Below are 15,758 nucleotides of genomic sequence, written 5' to 3'. Positions count from 1 at the left end.
CCTAATGGGATAACATTAGGAATCGATTATAATAGAATTACGGATGTATGAGTCGATTTCAATTGGGATAACATGGGAACCGATTTATTTGTGGCTTAGGCTAATAAAATCGATTTGCATTGGGATAACATGGGAATCAACAGTGGTCTAAAATGAACCTTCATTAATCGATTCCTACTGTGTAGACGTGGGAATCGACCACGTTAGACGATCACGTGTGTGGGCGTGGTCTCTCAACGTCAATCAACCAGGTAGGGCGTTGACTGGTGGAGAGTTTGGGATCTGATTGATTGATTGATTGCTTCTGTGGACACTCTTAGAGGGAGTGCTCCTAATCTCAGCTCGTTACCTGTATAAAAGACACCTGGGAGCCAGAATTCTTTCTGATTGAGAGGGAGTCAAATACTTATTTCCCTCATTAAAATGCAAATCAATTTATAGCATTTTTGACATGCATTTTTCTGGATTTTGTTGTTGTTATTCTATCTCTCACTGTTCAAATAAACCTACCATTAAAATTATATTTCTTAAAATTATATTTCTTAAAATTATATTTCTTTGTCAGTGGGCAAACGTACAAAATCAGCAGGGGATCAAATACTTTTTTTCCCTCACTGTAAACCCCAATGATCCGATCGAAATGAGGGATTTTGATCGGATCATTGGGGGGCCACGTGTCACCACCACCCCCCCCCCCCAAACAGTCATGAGCAGCACCTCCCCACACGCCCTGCCACCGAGAAAAATGTTTCACGTACGAGAGTGAAACTGATATTTTCATTCTCAGCTGGAATTTAGCCAAATGCAATACGCTTGAGAAACCTGGTTTAAAATCCAAGCAAGTTGCCTGAATTTCAAACCCATGGTCTCAGCGGTACAGCTCGGTGCTCTTGACAGGCTGAGCCAACCGGTCACTTCATCGCAAGCAACCGGAAGCATCAAGGTTGTCAATGCCGTGTGCGTCGTCCTAATGGGGAGCGGCAGTGTGGTGGCTTGCAATGCTGTGTTGCGAACCCAGTGAACAGAGTTCAATTCCTCCCCACTCACGACCAATAATGGTGCCGAATATTTAAACCGCTTTCCATGGGTCGGTATGGCTTTAAATGAGTACCTGGTGCAGTGTGATCGTGGTGGTGGTTGTGATGGTGGTGATGATCATGGTTGTGATGGTGGTGGTGATGGTGTCTCTATGGGTCTCTGTGAGTCCCTGAGCCTCTATGGGTGTCTACGAGTCTCAGTCACTCTGGGTCTATATGGGTCTCTATGAGTCTCTACGGGTCTGTACGGGTCTCTGTGTGTCCCTGTGGGTCTCTATGAGTCTCTGTGTCTGTTGGTCTCTGTGTATCTCAGTGTGTCTCTGTGGGTGTCTCTGGGTCTCTGTGTGTCTCTGTCGGTCTCTCTGAGTCTCTGTGGGTCTCTGTGTGTCTCTGTCAGTCTCTATGTTTCCCTGTGGGTCTCTGTGGGTCTCTGGTGGCCGGGCCTGCTGTTGGCCACCCACTGCTCGTGTGCTGTGCCAGCCTTCATAGACGCTGTTACTCGCCAACAGCAATTGCCTCAACAGTCTGTTATTCAAGTTTCATTTCAAGTTTTCATGTATTAGGTATAGCCCTGTGACATGGGAATCAATAGTGGTCACCCACCTAAGTTCATTATAAATGTGGGAGCATTATACGCATTAGTTCGCTATCACGACATACAGTACCCTGGTGTCTACAAACTAAGTTGCCTCTGTGGTAGTAGTTACATTGGAGAAACCAAACGCCATGTCTCGGACCGCATTCGTGAACACAAAGCAGACCTTAAACACGGTAGGACCAACACCTCGGCCATGGCAGATCACTGTTATAATTCAGTAGGCTCACATGACATTGACTTCTCCAAGACAGAGGTTCTTTGCAATCCATCTGGCTACCATGAGAGATTTGTTCATGAGGCTATCCACATATACAAACACAGAGACAATTTCAACCGAGAAAATGGACTCTGGCTTAGCAATCATTGGAAGGATTTGATAAACCATTTCAGGTCTTAATTGATTGTTCACGCTTACGGTGGCTTTCAGACAGCATAAATTAATTTTTCGTCTCCCCCCTCCTCTTTTCAGAACATAGATGGACTCTTGATTTAAAGCTTTCGTGACTGCAGTAATTCATATTCTTAGCTCTTTCGGTAAAGTCACGTTGAAGGGAAACAATAAAACAATAAAATATATATAAAACACAATATATATTTTATTGTTTCCCTTCAATGTGACTTTACCGAAAGAGCTAAGAATATGAATTACTGCAGTAAGGAAAGCTTTAAATCAAAACATCAACAGGCTGATGTGCCACATCTCCTCCTTCAAGAAGTCTCACAGCCCTGCGATGTTGTGTCCACACAACCCAAACTACGGAGTGCCTGGTGGTAAACCGCTGTGCTGTAGCCTGCGCCCCTCCAGTGGAGGAGGAACAGTAAAACCTCGCTGATGCTCTCCTGAAGCACTCCTGTGCGCAACAATCATTGAGACTAGTTGCACGTGCATCGATTGTAAAACCCCGTTCCATTTCAGGAAGTGGGGACAGTTGGTGCCGTGTGCTCGTTCCACGTCGTGGTGCCACTAAAGGCGCAGGTCCCACTCCTGAGTGATCGGTTACGCGACGCTCTTTTGCACGAATAATCAATCTCTTGCAATTTATTTAATTATTTAAATCTTTCGTGAATGCGGCGATTCATATTCTTTGTTCTTTCGGTAAAGTCACCACGTAGAAGGGAAACAATAAAATAATAAAAAAAATATATAAAACAATAAAATTCTTACGACGTTTCGACCGCAACACAAGCAATCATCGTCAGGTGTGAAAGCCACAGCAAGAACATTTAACTCGTAATCTCGTAGTCACTTACATGTTAATATCGCCTGATGATGTCACTACATGTTAATATCGCCTGATGATGTCACTTCCCTCTTAATGTCGCCTAATGATGTCACTTCCCTCTTAATGTTGACTGATGATGTCACTTCCCTCTTAATGTCGCCTGATGATGTCACTTACCTATTCTTAGTTTTTTCGGTAAAGTCACGTTGAAGAGAAACAACAAAATAACAAAATATATATAAAACAATACAAAATTCTCACGACGTTTCGACCATAACTCAAACGGTCATCATCAGGTGTGTCGGTTTGCATAAATGTATTTTTAAAACGGCACATTTATTTATTTATAAAAAAAACGTTGGCGTCACGCGCAGCGATTGGCAGTTTGCCCAGGACTAGCCCATCTATTTTTTTTTTGAAAAGAGGAGGGGGGAGACGAAATTTTTTATAATGTATGCTGTCTGAAAACCACTGTAAGCGTGAACAATAAATCAAGAACTGAAATGATTTATCAAATCTTTCCAATGATTGCTAAGATAGAATCCATCTTCTCGGTTGAAATTGTCTCTGTGCTTGTATATGTGGATAGCCTCATGAACGAATCTCTCATGGAAGCCAGATGGCTTACAAAGAACCTCCGTCTTGGAAAAGTCAATGGCATGTGAGACTACTGAATTAGAACAATGATCTGCTACGGCCGAGGTGTTGGTCCTACCGTGTTTAAGGTCTGCTTTATGTTCACGAATGCGGTCCGAGACATGGCGTTTGGTTTCTCCAATGTAACTACTACCACAGAGGCAACTTAGTTTGTAGACACCAGGGTATTGTATGTCCGGAATCACATCTTTTACAGACGGAACCAGATCACGGATTTTATGTAATGTGTTGAAACGGACCTGGATCTTGTGTTTATTCAAGATTTTGGAGATCTTTTTTGTGATCCCAGCAATGTAGGGTAAAGTGATGGTTTTGAAAGGCTCCTCAAGAGGGTTCTTCTTCATGGTTTGAGTGATAGCTTTGCGGATTGTATAGTCGGAGTAACCATTAGCCCTAAGAGCTTGGTGTACGTGCTTGAGTTCACTGCTTATGTGTTCCTGGTCGGATATGCATTGGGCTCTATGATACAGAGTCTTGATGAGAAAATTCTTCTGTGATGGATGGTGGTGGGAATCCGGTTTCAGATAAGCATCCGTATGGGTAGCTTTCCTGTAGACAGAGTGGCTCATTGAACCATCAGGTCTCTTTTTAATTAGGACATCCAAAAAAGGTATCTTGCCATCTATTTCGACTTCCATGGTAAATCTGATGGCTGGGTGTATGGAATTGATGTGGTCGAAGAATTGGTCTAGAGCAGGCCGGCCATGTGGCCAGATGACAAAAGTGTCATCCACGTACCTCTTCCATAAGGTTGGGCGCAGAGTGGCAGTCTGGATGGCGTCAGTCTCAAATTTCTCCATGAAAATGTTAGCTATAACTGGAGAAAGAGGGGAGCCCATTGGGGTGCCCTCAGTTTGTTTGTAGAAAGTTCCATTCCAAGTGAAGTATGTATTGGTTAAACAGTGTCTCACCAGGGGGGGTACCTCAGTGTTTAGTCCTTGATGAACCAAGTCTTCAATGATTGCAATGGTGTCAGGTACAGGAACCTTGGTGAATAAGGAAACTACATCAAAACTGACAAGCAGGTCGTCTGGGGACAGGGAAATACCCTTGATTGTTGATACCAGGTGAGTAGAATTTTGTACCGCAGAGGTGGTCTTTCATCAGATCGACTTCCATGGTAAATCTGATGAAAGACCACCTCTGCGGTACAAAATTCTACTCACCTGGTATCAACAATCAAGGGTATTTCCCTGTCCCCAGACGACCTGCTTGTCAGTTTTGATGTAGTTTCCTTATTCACCAAGGTTCCTGTACCTGACACCATTGCAATCATTGAAGACTTGGTTCATCAAGGACTAAACACTGAGGTACCCCCCCTGGTGAGACACTGTTTAACCAATACATACTTCACTTGGAATGGAACTTTCTACAAACAAACTGAGGGCACCCCAATGGGCTCCCCCCTTTCTCCAGTTATAGCTAACATTTTCATGGAGAAATTTGAGACTGACGCCATCCAGACTGCCACTCTGCGCCCAACCTTATGGAAGAGGTACGTGGATGACACTTTTGTCATCTGGCCACATGGCCGGCCTGCTCTAGACCAATTCTTCGACCACATCAATTCCATACACCCAGCCATCAGATTTACCATGGAAGTCGAAATAGATGGCAAGATACCTTTTTTGGATGTCCTAATTAAAAAGAGACCTGATGGTTCAATGAGCCACTCTGTCTACAGGAAAGCTACCCATACGGATGCTTATCTGAAACCGGATTCCCACCACCATCCATCACAGAAGAATTTTCTCATCAAGACTCTGTATCATAGAGCCCAATGCATATCCGACCAGGAACACATAAGCAGTGAACTCAAGCACGTACACCAAGCTCTTAGGGCTAATGGTTACTCCGACTATACAATCCGCAAAGCTATCACTCAAACCATGAAGAAGAACCCTCTTGAGGAGCCTTTCAAAACCATCACTTTACCCTACATTGCTGGGATCACAAAAAAGATCTCCAAAATCTTGAATAAACACAAGATCCAGGTCCGTTTCAACACATTACATAAAATCCGTGATCTGGTTCCGTCTGTAAAAGATGTGATTCCGGACATACAATACCCTGGTGTCTACAAACTAAGTTGCCTCTGTGGTAGTAGTTACATTGGAGAAACCAAACGCCATGTCTCGGACCGCATTCGTGAACATAAAGCAGACCTTAAACACGGTAGGACCAACACCTCGGCCGTAGCAGATCATTGTTCTAATTCAGTAGGCTCACATGCCATTGACTTTTCCAAGACGGAGGTTCTTTGTAAGCCATCTGGCTTCCATGAGAGATTCGTTCATGAGGCTATCCACATATACAAGCACAGAGACAATTTCAACCGAGAAGATGGATTCTATCTTAGCAATCATTGGAAAGATTTGATAAATCATTTCAGTTCTTGATTTATTGTTCACGCTTACAGTGGCTTTCAGACAGCATACATTATAAAAAAATTCGTCTCCCCCCTCCTCTTTTCAAAAAAAAAATAGATGGGCTAGTCCTGGGCAAACTGCCAATCGCTGCGCGTGACGCCAACGGTTTTTTAAATAAATAAATAAATGTGCCGTTTTAAAAATACATTTATGCAAACCGACACACCTGATGATGACCGTTTGAGTTATGGTCGAAACGTCGTGAGAATTTTGTATTGTTTTATATATATTTTGTTATTTTGTTGTTTCTCTTCAACGTGACTTTACCGAAAAAACTAAGAATATGAATTACTGCAGTCACGAAAGCTTTAAATCAAAATTTAATGTCACTTACCTCTTAATGTCGCCTAATGATGTCACTTCCCTGTTAATATCGCCTGATGATGTCACTTCCCTCTTAATATCGCCTGATGATGTCACTTCTCTCTTAATGTCGCCTGATGATGTCACTTCCCTCTTAATGTTGCCTACCGATGTCACTTCCCTCTCAATGTCACCTGATGATGTCACTTCCGTCTAAATGTCGCCTGATGTCACTTCCTTCTTAATGTCGACTGATGATGTCACTTCCTGCTTAATGTCACCTCATGATGTCACTTCCCTCTTAATGTCACCTGATGATGTCACTTCCCTCGCATTCAATGCAAACATGTCCAGGGCCCCGAGCCCCCCACCTCCGTCTGAAATGTCCAATGCGCCCATCGCAGAAAGCTGGTGCTACACACAGGTAACTTGTTCCCCTGTGGCCAATCACATTCAACGGGTCTCCGTCTTGTGCCGGTCAAAGTATGCGCATGGCTAATGCATTTAACTTTTACACGTTTTTTGTTCATCGCAAAGCCATCCAAAATGGTTTCATAATTATGTGTAAGTGCAATTATGGATTATCATTTTACAGGCTATTTTTGTACATCAGATTGCAAAGTTCATAGAATTGCACTAACAACATTATACTAGATAATTGTCTCTGATTTTGACTGGTAGTGTATTTTTACAAAAGGGGCAGCAGTTTTTATCAAATAAAAAAAATAAAAAGGCCTTTTATTGCACACTCTAATCTATGACATGTTGAGACTTGTGTTAACGCTGTGCAGTAATGAACATGCAAGGTAATCCCAGAACACTAATAAGACCCTTTCATTTACAGTAATGTTTCTTTCCTTATAGGCAGTTTGTGTTTTTGAGCACAATATTCAGATGTGTGGGTGAAATACTTGAGGGTTTGTCAATGGTCATGTATTTATGGTAATGAATGAGCTTTATAGCTATTATGTGCTCGTGTATTTCAGGTTAAGGTTGTAAAGTTCTCTTATATGTGGACCATCAATAATTTCAGCTTCTGTCGTGAAGAAATGGGCCAAGTTCTCAAGAGTTCTACATTTTCAGCAGGCACCAATGATACATTGAAATGGTACAGTAAATTCTGGCTATTTTATGACATTAAAAAAAAATCACAATGCTCACGGAGGTGCTTTACTAGAACAATTTTGCATAGTGCATGTTTTAGTTCATACTATATTGTTTTAGCAATGTAGTCTGCGCATACATACACACCTAATATGTCTTGTTTATATGTTCAATCAGGTGCCTACGCATACACCCCAAGGGTCTTGACGAAGAGAGTAAAGATTACCTATCGTTGTACTTGTTATTGGTCAGCTGTCCCAAGAGTGAAGTCTACGCCAAGTTCAAGGTTTCTATTCTTAATGCCAAGGGAGAGGAAACCAAGGCTATGGGTGAAACTACTTGTATTTAAGTATCAATTCACGTCATATGTGTATTTGGTAACAGGATTATATCATAATCAGCCATTATTTATCGACTGCTTGAAACATTGTATAAACCTTACGAACACGATCCCTCATCCTTCACATGAGCTGATCTAATATCTCCTTGTCTACGTTTGACATCGTCTTGGGCATGTACTCTACTTTTCTTCCTATTCGACCACTAGTCTCATCCATCAACCATCCCATTTAGCGATGTGTCCTGTCCAAGCCCAATCTATATTTACAACAGTCAATATGTTGTCTCTAATTTGCCGTTTTGATTTGACCAACGTGTTCCTCTTTCAGTTTCTCACTGTAATTCTCAACATACTTCTCTCCACGCTTTGTGTACTTTTTGGTTTTGTTCCATTTGTCAGTGTTTCTGTTTGTAATCAGTGTTTCATAGTAGGTAATATGCACTAGATTGGAATCTTTCATCCTGTAGCACATTGCAACTTTTCATTATCAAATTCATATTCCAAAAGTGCTCTTGATCCTGTTCCACCTTCAGAAGTTGCCATTATGCATATTTTTTGTGTTTTCCATGATATTGACCCTCCAATAATTATTTTATTTTGCTTAGTGTACCTGGACATTGTCATTCACGGACATTTCTTTTCCTAGTTTTACAATCTTCACCATGTGTTATTCCATTGTAATTTATCAAGTGACGGCTTTATTTTTCTGCTTGCACTCACTGTTTATTACAACTTCATTATTTTTGTTTGTATTCTCATCCATTTTTTTATTCATTTCTGGTGGTTTTACAAAGGTTGGCATTTTCATCCCATTTCACACTTCTCCTTTACCTTGCTTTAGTGGTTCATATTGTTTGTTTTATAATTGCCTTATTACTTTCAGGATACTCTTTCAATGCGCGATAACTATTTTAAGTGATGACATCCATACATTTACTGTGCTTTGCTAAGGCTATTAACATGTTTCTGAGAGTCTAAATCTATCTTTTTGTTTTAAACTTTCATGTTTTTTTCTTATTATTTGCTTTGGTGTTGTCTTTGGTAATGTTAACATGTAACTCACGTCACACAACCATGTTTACAAAGACAAGCATTATTAATACACAAACACATTCAACTAATCCATATGAACTATATATTCATACACTTAAATCCAGGTCTGATTTTCATCTACCTTGAAGTTAAAAGCTAAACTGAACTATTTTTATTTTACCAGGCAAGGCCCACTGAACTACAGTGTGGGAAAAAATATTTGATGCCCTGCTGATTTTGTACGTTTGCCCACTAACAAAGAAATGATCAGTCTATAATTTTAATGGTAGGTTTATTTCAACAGTGAGAGACAGAATAACAACAACAAAATCCAGAAAAACGCATGTCAAAAATTGTATAAATTGATTGGCATTTTAATGAGGGAAATAAGTATTTGACTCCCTCTCAATCAGAAAGATTTCTGGCTCCCAGGTGTCGTTTATACAGGTAACGAGCTGAGATTAGGAGCACACTCTTAAAGGGAGTGCTCCTAATCTCAGCTTACCTGTATAACAGACACCTTTCCACAGAAGCAATCAATCAGATTCCAAACTCTCCACCATGGCCAAGACCAAAGAGCTCTCCAAGGATGTCAGGGACAAGATTGTAGACCTACACAAGGCTGGAATGGGCTACAAGACCATTGCCAAGCAGCTTGGTGAGAAGGTGACAACAGTTGGTGCGATTATTCGCAAATGGAAGAAACACAAAAGAACTGTCAATCTCCCTCGGTTTGGGGCCCCATGCAAGATCTCACCTCGTGGGGTTGCAATGATCATGAGAATGGTGAGGAATCAGCCCAGAACTACACGGGAGGATCTTGTCAATGATCTCAAGGCAGCTGGGACCATAGTCACCAAGAAAACAATTGGTAACACACTACGCCGTGAAGGACTGAAATCCTGCAGCACCCGCAAGGTCCCCCTGCAAAACAAAGTACATATACATGCCTGTCTGAAGCTTGCCAATGAACATCTGAGTGATTCAGAGGACAACTGGGTGAAAGTGTTGTGGTCAGATGAGACCAAAATGGACCTCTTTGGCATCAACTCAACTCGCCGTGTTTGGAGGAGGAGGAATGCTGCCTATGACCCCAAGAACACCATCCCCACTGTCAAACATGGAGGTGTAAACATTATGCTTTGGGGGTGTTTTTCTGCTAAGGAGACGGGACAACTTCACCGCATCAAAGGGAAAATGGACGGGGCCATGTACCGTCAAATCTTGGGTGAGAACCTCCTTCCCTCAGCCAGGGCATTGAAAATGGGTCATGTATGGGTATCCCAGCATGACAATAACCCAAAACACACGGCCAAGGCAACAAAGGAGTGGCTCAAGAAAAAGCACATTAAGGTCCTGGAGTGGCCTAGCCAGTCTCCAGACCTTAATCCCATAGAAAATATGTGGAGGGAGCTGAAGGTTCGAGTTGCCAAACATCAGCCTCGAAACCTTAATGACTTGGAGAAGATCTGCAAAGAGGAGTGGGACAAAATCCCTCCTGAGATGTGTGCAAACCAGGTGGCCAACTACAAGAAACGTCTGACCTCTGTGATTGCCAACAAGGGTTTTGCCACCAAGTACTAGGTCATGTTTTGCAGAGGGGTCAAATACTTATTTCCCTCATTAAAATGCAAATCAATTTTTGACATGCGTTTTTCTGAATTTTGTTGTTTTTCTGTCTCTCACTGTTCAAATAAACCTACCATTAAAATGATAGACTGATCATTTCTTTGTCAGTGGGCAAACGTACAAAATCAGCAGGGAATCAAATACTTTTTTCCCTCACTGTACATAGCTCTTTTTCAGAAGTGCCCCGGCCACAAACGATAGCTTAACGAGATGGCTTATTGTGTGGAAATGTATAGCAGCCAAATACTCTGGATTTTTATAAATATGGAGGGAAAAACCGGAAGATCTGGATAAAAATACATGCAACCACAAGGAGAACATGCAGATTCCAAATATACAGGCATCAGGGTTGAGATCGAACCCCATGACCTATATACCAGGCGAGGTAGTTGACTGCCACCGTGGCGCAGGGCTTTAGAATACATTGCTGTCTTTACACTTTGAAAATAGAATAACATTTTTTTTTTCCTATTACATGAAATTACCACCGTTTATTGTAAGAACTGGTGAGTATTGTTTGAAATCTATTTTTTTACAGAGAGCCCGCGAGCATACCGCTTTTTCCAAGGAAAAGACTGGGGATTTAAAAAATTCATTCGAAGAGATTTTTTGCTTGATGAATCTAATAGCTTGCTTCCAGATAACAAACTGACACTCTTTGGTGAAGTAAGTATGACATGCTGCAGCTAATGTGTAATTTTCTATTTTAGTCATTACAATTGCACAGTTGGAGTCAATATTCTACTTAATTGATGATTGTAATAATTACTTTCCCTGTTCCATACAAGGAAATTGTTAACATGAGTTTTACAAGCACGTTTTTCCTCCACTGGTGCTAGAGTTAACATAGCACAACAATTAAATAATCAAGCGTAATTTTTTTTAGGTTTTCTCCCTCTGGATAGTGTTTATATTTAAACCTTGACATTTTTATAAACTAGAATGTCAGGTATTACATAAAGTGTTTTGTTTAAATGTCGCCACATGAATTCCTTTTCCTATTCTCGGACATCAGCCAGTTTGATGTAAATGTTTCTTGTCCTTAGGGGGGTCCTTTTAATCAGCCAGATTTATATTTTTTACCTTTAAAATACTTTACAAAATACAAGCATTTTTGATAATGAAAGGAAGCACATCAAGAAGGGCTGTTCACTTCCTCTGTTGTTGTGCAGAACCCATAATTAGGGGCCTCACTACCTGTTTAAACTGTTTATACAGTGTAAAATAACTTGACAAAAATATAGAATGAAAATTGATTAATATGAAAAACATTTCACGGACCTCTATTTTGGCATTATTCACAACACTTGTTCTGATATAGGATGTCTGTGCAGATTTGCTTGCTTGATTGAACCAAAGCCTACATCTTCATGCAAAATGTGTAGTTAAGTGAGGATTTGTAAAAAAAATTCATCAAATGCCTTCTCAAAGCTGGTTGATGTCTATGCAGGTTAGTGTGGTGCAGGATTCCGTGAACATTTCTGGTCAATCCAGCATGAGTACATTGATAGTGCCAGATTGCCGGCTGGCAGTTGACTTCGGGGAGATCTGGGACAATTCCCGCTTCACTGACTGCCTGCTTCGTGTTGGTGGCCAGGAGTTTAAAGCACACAAGGCCGTATTGGCAGGTCTGTGCCACAACAAGCAACACATGCGTCGTTTAGTGTACAATAGAACCATATAATTAATGATACTGTAATTAGTTTGGGGTAATCAACTACAGCCATTTCCTGTTTTACACTGAATTTTATTAACTAACACTGGCAAATGCTTACGTCAATTTGTAATGCTTTTTGTTAAAGGATACATCAGTAAATATGTGTAATGAATTCAACTGAGTCACAGACGCACTTCTTCAACCGACACACGGGGTACTACCCCGTAACACATGAACAACCTATGGTGGTGGACCACCAGGCTATCTACACTAATTACACGGGAATTAGCTACGACGGACCGGACCCTGGCCGGGGTCCGGGTCCACGTGTTGGTGACTCTTGTAGGACGTAGATTCTTCAGGATGAACAACAGCAGCCGGTCCCTCTCAGGGACCCGGCTTTTATCCTCTGTGGCGGGGGTGGCTCCGCCCTTGGCCACGACCACCTTCTGGAATCCTCTAGCGGGTTCCCGGCCCTGACACGTGACCACCCCTAGCCCCCACCTGGGGGCCCTGTGTACACTTTACCGGTCACGTGTCCTTCGTGGTCAAGTGCCATGGCCCTTGGTAACCCCATTCCCATGGCCAGCACTCTCACACCCTATCCTGTAGGGGTCGGCACCCCACGCAGAGCGTGGTGCCACTCAGCACTGTCAGACAGCGCTCACCATGCCCCTCTCGGGCCGGTACTGCACCCACATCCACATGGTGCCCGCGATGTTAATACATCGCACGCCGTGCCTCTCTATAGCCGGCATTACACAGTGACATTCGCGATGTCACTACATATATAAATGTAATATTGTATTGTGTGAGAGATGAACATATTTAATTAGCCTGTTGCTAAAGTTTTTATTCCGTTTTTATTTACTTCACTATATCGTTGTTGTGCAGAATTCATTTTTCACAATGCAGTTATGGTGTAGGTTTTGAGCCTCTAATTTGGACATTTATTTGCGTCCATGTTTGACAAATCTGTAATGGATATGCCATATGAAATAAAATATGGATCTGGATTTTACCTCTTTTGTATCTAGATTATTTGATCTCTAGATATAACATCTAAATGTGTCTGTACCACATTCTGGTGTTTTTCCAATTCACTGTACAGTAAAACCTTGAATTGCGAGTAACTTGGTCTGCAAGTGTTTTGCAAGACGAGCAAATTTTTTTAATAAATATTAATTTGATAAACGAGTGAGGTTTTGCAATACGAGTAGTACGTATACGCTTTGTCTGCCGAGCGTCACGTGATCACAACTGATATACGAGTGCTTTGATATACGAGTGCTTTGGATTACAAACACGTTTCCGGAACAAATTATTCTCGCAATCCAAGGTTTTACTCTATTTGTTAACAGTTGCTTTACCTTTTTCAGGTCGGTCACTTGTTTTTAATGCTATGTTTGAACATGAAATGGAAGAGAGCAAAAAGGTATCTTTAAATGCAATCTTAATACAGCACATTAATACTGTGATCATACATTTCCAAGGTGCATTTGTCACAATGGATCGGTTGATAAGTATCTCTTGAGAGTGCTGTCAAATGTTGAACTATTACCCTAGTAACTCTTTTGGCGCATTGCACATTTATTATCAAAAAGTATTCATTCCGAGGGAATGTTAGATTGTATTTTATAGCTATTTTTTATACAACATTTCACAGAAGGCCATTGCATGTGTGTCAAGAATGGATTTATTACGCGCAATAAATAGTCATCGGCAAGTTGAATACAACTTGAATGGAGCCACTTTACATGTGTTGTGTAGATATAAAGGATGTTTATTTAATTTAATGCTATATTTTCGTCTCCCAATATATGCCGAAGTTAATTTGAATATATTGTGTTGCTACCTTGCAGAATCGAGTGGAGATTAATGATGTGGAGCCTGACGTGTTCAAGGAAATGATGAGTTTTGTCTATACGGGAAGGGCTCCAAACCTGGAGAAGATGGCTGATGAGCTGCTGGCCGCTGCTGACAAGGTTACACGCTTAAAATATTAACATGAGATCGCACCACCTTGTGATGTATCGGTGTGCAGTTGTAGGTCGCAAGTGAAATTAAAACAGCATTTAGGTATTTTCTAAAGCCCGTGTCACAAATAATATGAATAGCAAATGTATATGATGTAGACGTTCACATTAGTGCTTTCAGGTTTTGGAATTGATGTCCTGGGAGATGATTGAATTTTCAACAAAAAATATAAATTGTCATGCAATTTCACAATTGAATTGAATGTCAAACTGGTATTAGTCCATGCTAGAGGCTAGTACGTGTGCATTGAAGTGCATTCACATGCAGCATTTTTATCCTAAGTGCAACCATTTGGCTGTGTGTTCTTGTATTGAGGGTTTTTTGTTAATCACATTAACAATTGATACAATTAGTAATAAAATAAAGGGAAGTGTTTTAAAAGATTGTTTGATATGGCATGGCTGTATAGAAATAAATTGGAACAAATATACTTTTATTAAGGAAACGGATATCCTGCTGTTCCTGAAGATCTGCCAGATAATCAGTTAAGAGTCATTACTCTCCCTTCTGGAACATCATATTCAATAGTTCCTAAAGCGATTGTAATGAAATAAGAATACAAATCGTATAAAGTCGCATGTTCAAGCTTTGTTCATTAAAGTTTAATATTCTGCTAGAGTTGAAATATGGTGGCTTGCAGTTGCATTGTTTATCAGCTTAACAACCAAACTCTTTAAGCTCTTGGAAAACAACATCTCACCTCCTTTGTAATTTGCATGACTTTGTAACCAATATAATAAAGTTTAGGACAAGGACCCCTAATTATAGTAGAGATCAATAAATACATGACTTAAAACATAAATATGCTGAAAGGTTGATGCCATGTTTTAAGAAAATTCTCAAACATTTGACTGCTATATACTGCGTTTATAAAGTAGTTCATGGGGTGAGGGAATGTTATACAAGCGAAATAGGTAGAGAAAATAGTGTTCTTAATACTGAAATTGCACTTTGTTTTTACTTTTCTCAAGTATGCATTAGAGAGGTTGAAGGTGATGTGCGAGGAGGCACTATGCACAAACTTGTCGGTGGAAAATGTTGTAGAGACTTTGATCTTGGCCGATTTGCACAGTGCAGAGCAGTTGAAGGCCCAGGCCATTGACTTCATAATAAACAGGCAAGTCTAGTGAGAGTGTGACTGTCACTGAGCTGCGTAACATTGATGATGTTACCTGGCAATTTGCATTACAGTCCCTTTTAATGGAGACTAACCGTTTGCCCCAATCCTTATAGACACTGCTTATTAGGAGCTCGCTTAACCCTGACTTGTACTTGCAGTCATGCGATGGACGTAATGGAGACGGCGGGCTGGAAGTCCATGGTTCTGTCTCGCCCTCACCTGGTTGCGGATGCTTTCCGTGCCTTGGCCACGGCCCAGTCTCCACAGCTGGGACCTCCATGCAAGCGTCTCAAACAGACTTAACGGTGGCAGGCAAAGAACATCTATGACCAGGAAAACTTTGGCTGCACGGTGCGGTTATTTACCTGTGGCCTCCATGCAAACAACCGTGAAGACTTTGCATCAGACTACCAACTTTCCTCTGCTTTGAAAATAATGTTAATTTAAGCAAATATGTTTACTTTCACAAAAAGGTGGCCAAATTCACTTTACCATGTAATATAGTTTTACATCTATACATCTACAACTCTATAAACAAGTATATATGTAGAAAAAGTGGAAAACTACAACCTAATAAACACCACGACATATC

At 41.0% G+C, this 15,758-nt stretch overlaps 1 protein-coding gene across 1 annotated transcript; it reads left to right on the top strand.

The window, feature by feature from the left end:
* Window positions 1-6,553: 6,553 nt before the first annotated feature.
* On the top strand, window positions 6,554-15,311 carry LOC142915962 (speckle-type POZ protein-like). Its single transcript, XM_076061602.1, has 8 exons — window positions 6,554-6,671; window positions 7,234-7,355; window positions 7,529-7,680; window positions 10,891-11,018; window positions 11,803-11,980; window positions 13,389-13,444; window positions 13,872-13,994; window positions 15,018-15,311. Exons 1-8 carry the CDS (start codon window positions 6,594-6,596, stop codon window positions 15,171-15,173), a joined length of 993 nt encoding a protein of 330 aa, XP_075917717.1. The 5' UTR covers window positions 6,554-6,593; the 3' UTR covers window positions 15,174-15,311.
* The last annotated feature ends 447 nt before the right edge of the window (window positions 15,312-15,758 follow it).

This window comes from Petromyzon marinus, unplaced genomic scaffold, assembly GCF_048934315.1.
Source record: "Petromyzon marinus isolate PM22_M1 ecotype Great Lakes invasive population unplaced genomic scaffold, UKy_Petmar_22M1.pri1.0 PM_G_Scaffold_37, whole genome shotgun sequence".
Taxonomy (NCBI): domain Eukaryota; kingdom Metazoa; phylum Chordata; class Hyperoartia; order Petromyzontiformes; family Petromyzontidae; genus Petromyzon; species Petromyzon marinus.
The sequence above is the reverse complement of the archived record's forward strand: the minus strand, read 5'-3'. Positions and strand labels throughout refer to the sequence as shown.

Coding starts and splice junctions, on each gene's coding strand:
- LOC142915962 (XM_076061602.1), top strand. CDS start 6,594: ATGTCCAGGGCCCCGAGCCCCCCACCTCCGTCTGAAATGTCCAATGCG. Junction 7,681..10,890: donor AGAGGAAACCAAGGCTATGG/GTGAAACTACTT, acceptor ATTTTTTTACAG/AGAGCCCGCGAGCATACCGC. Junction 13,995..15,017: donor TGCTGGCCGCTGCTGACAAG/GTTACACGCTTA, acceptor ACTTTTCTCAAG/TATGCATTAGAGAGGTTGAA.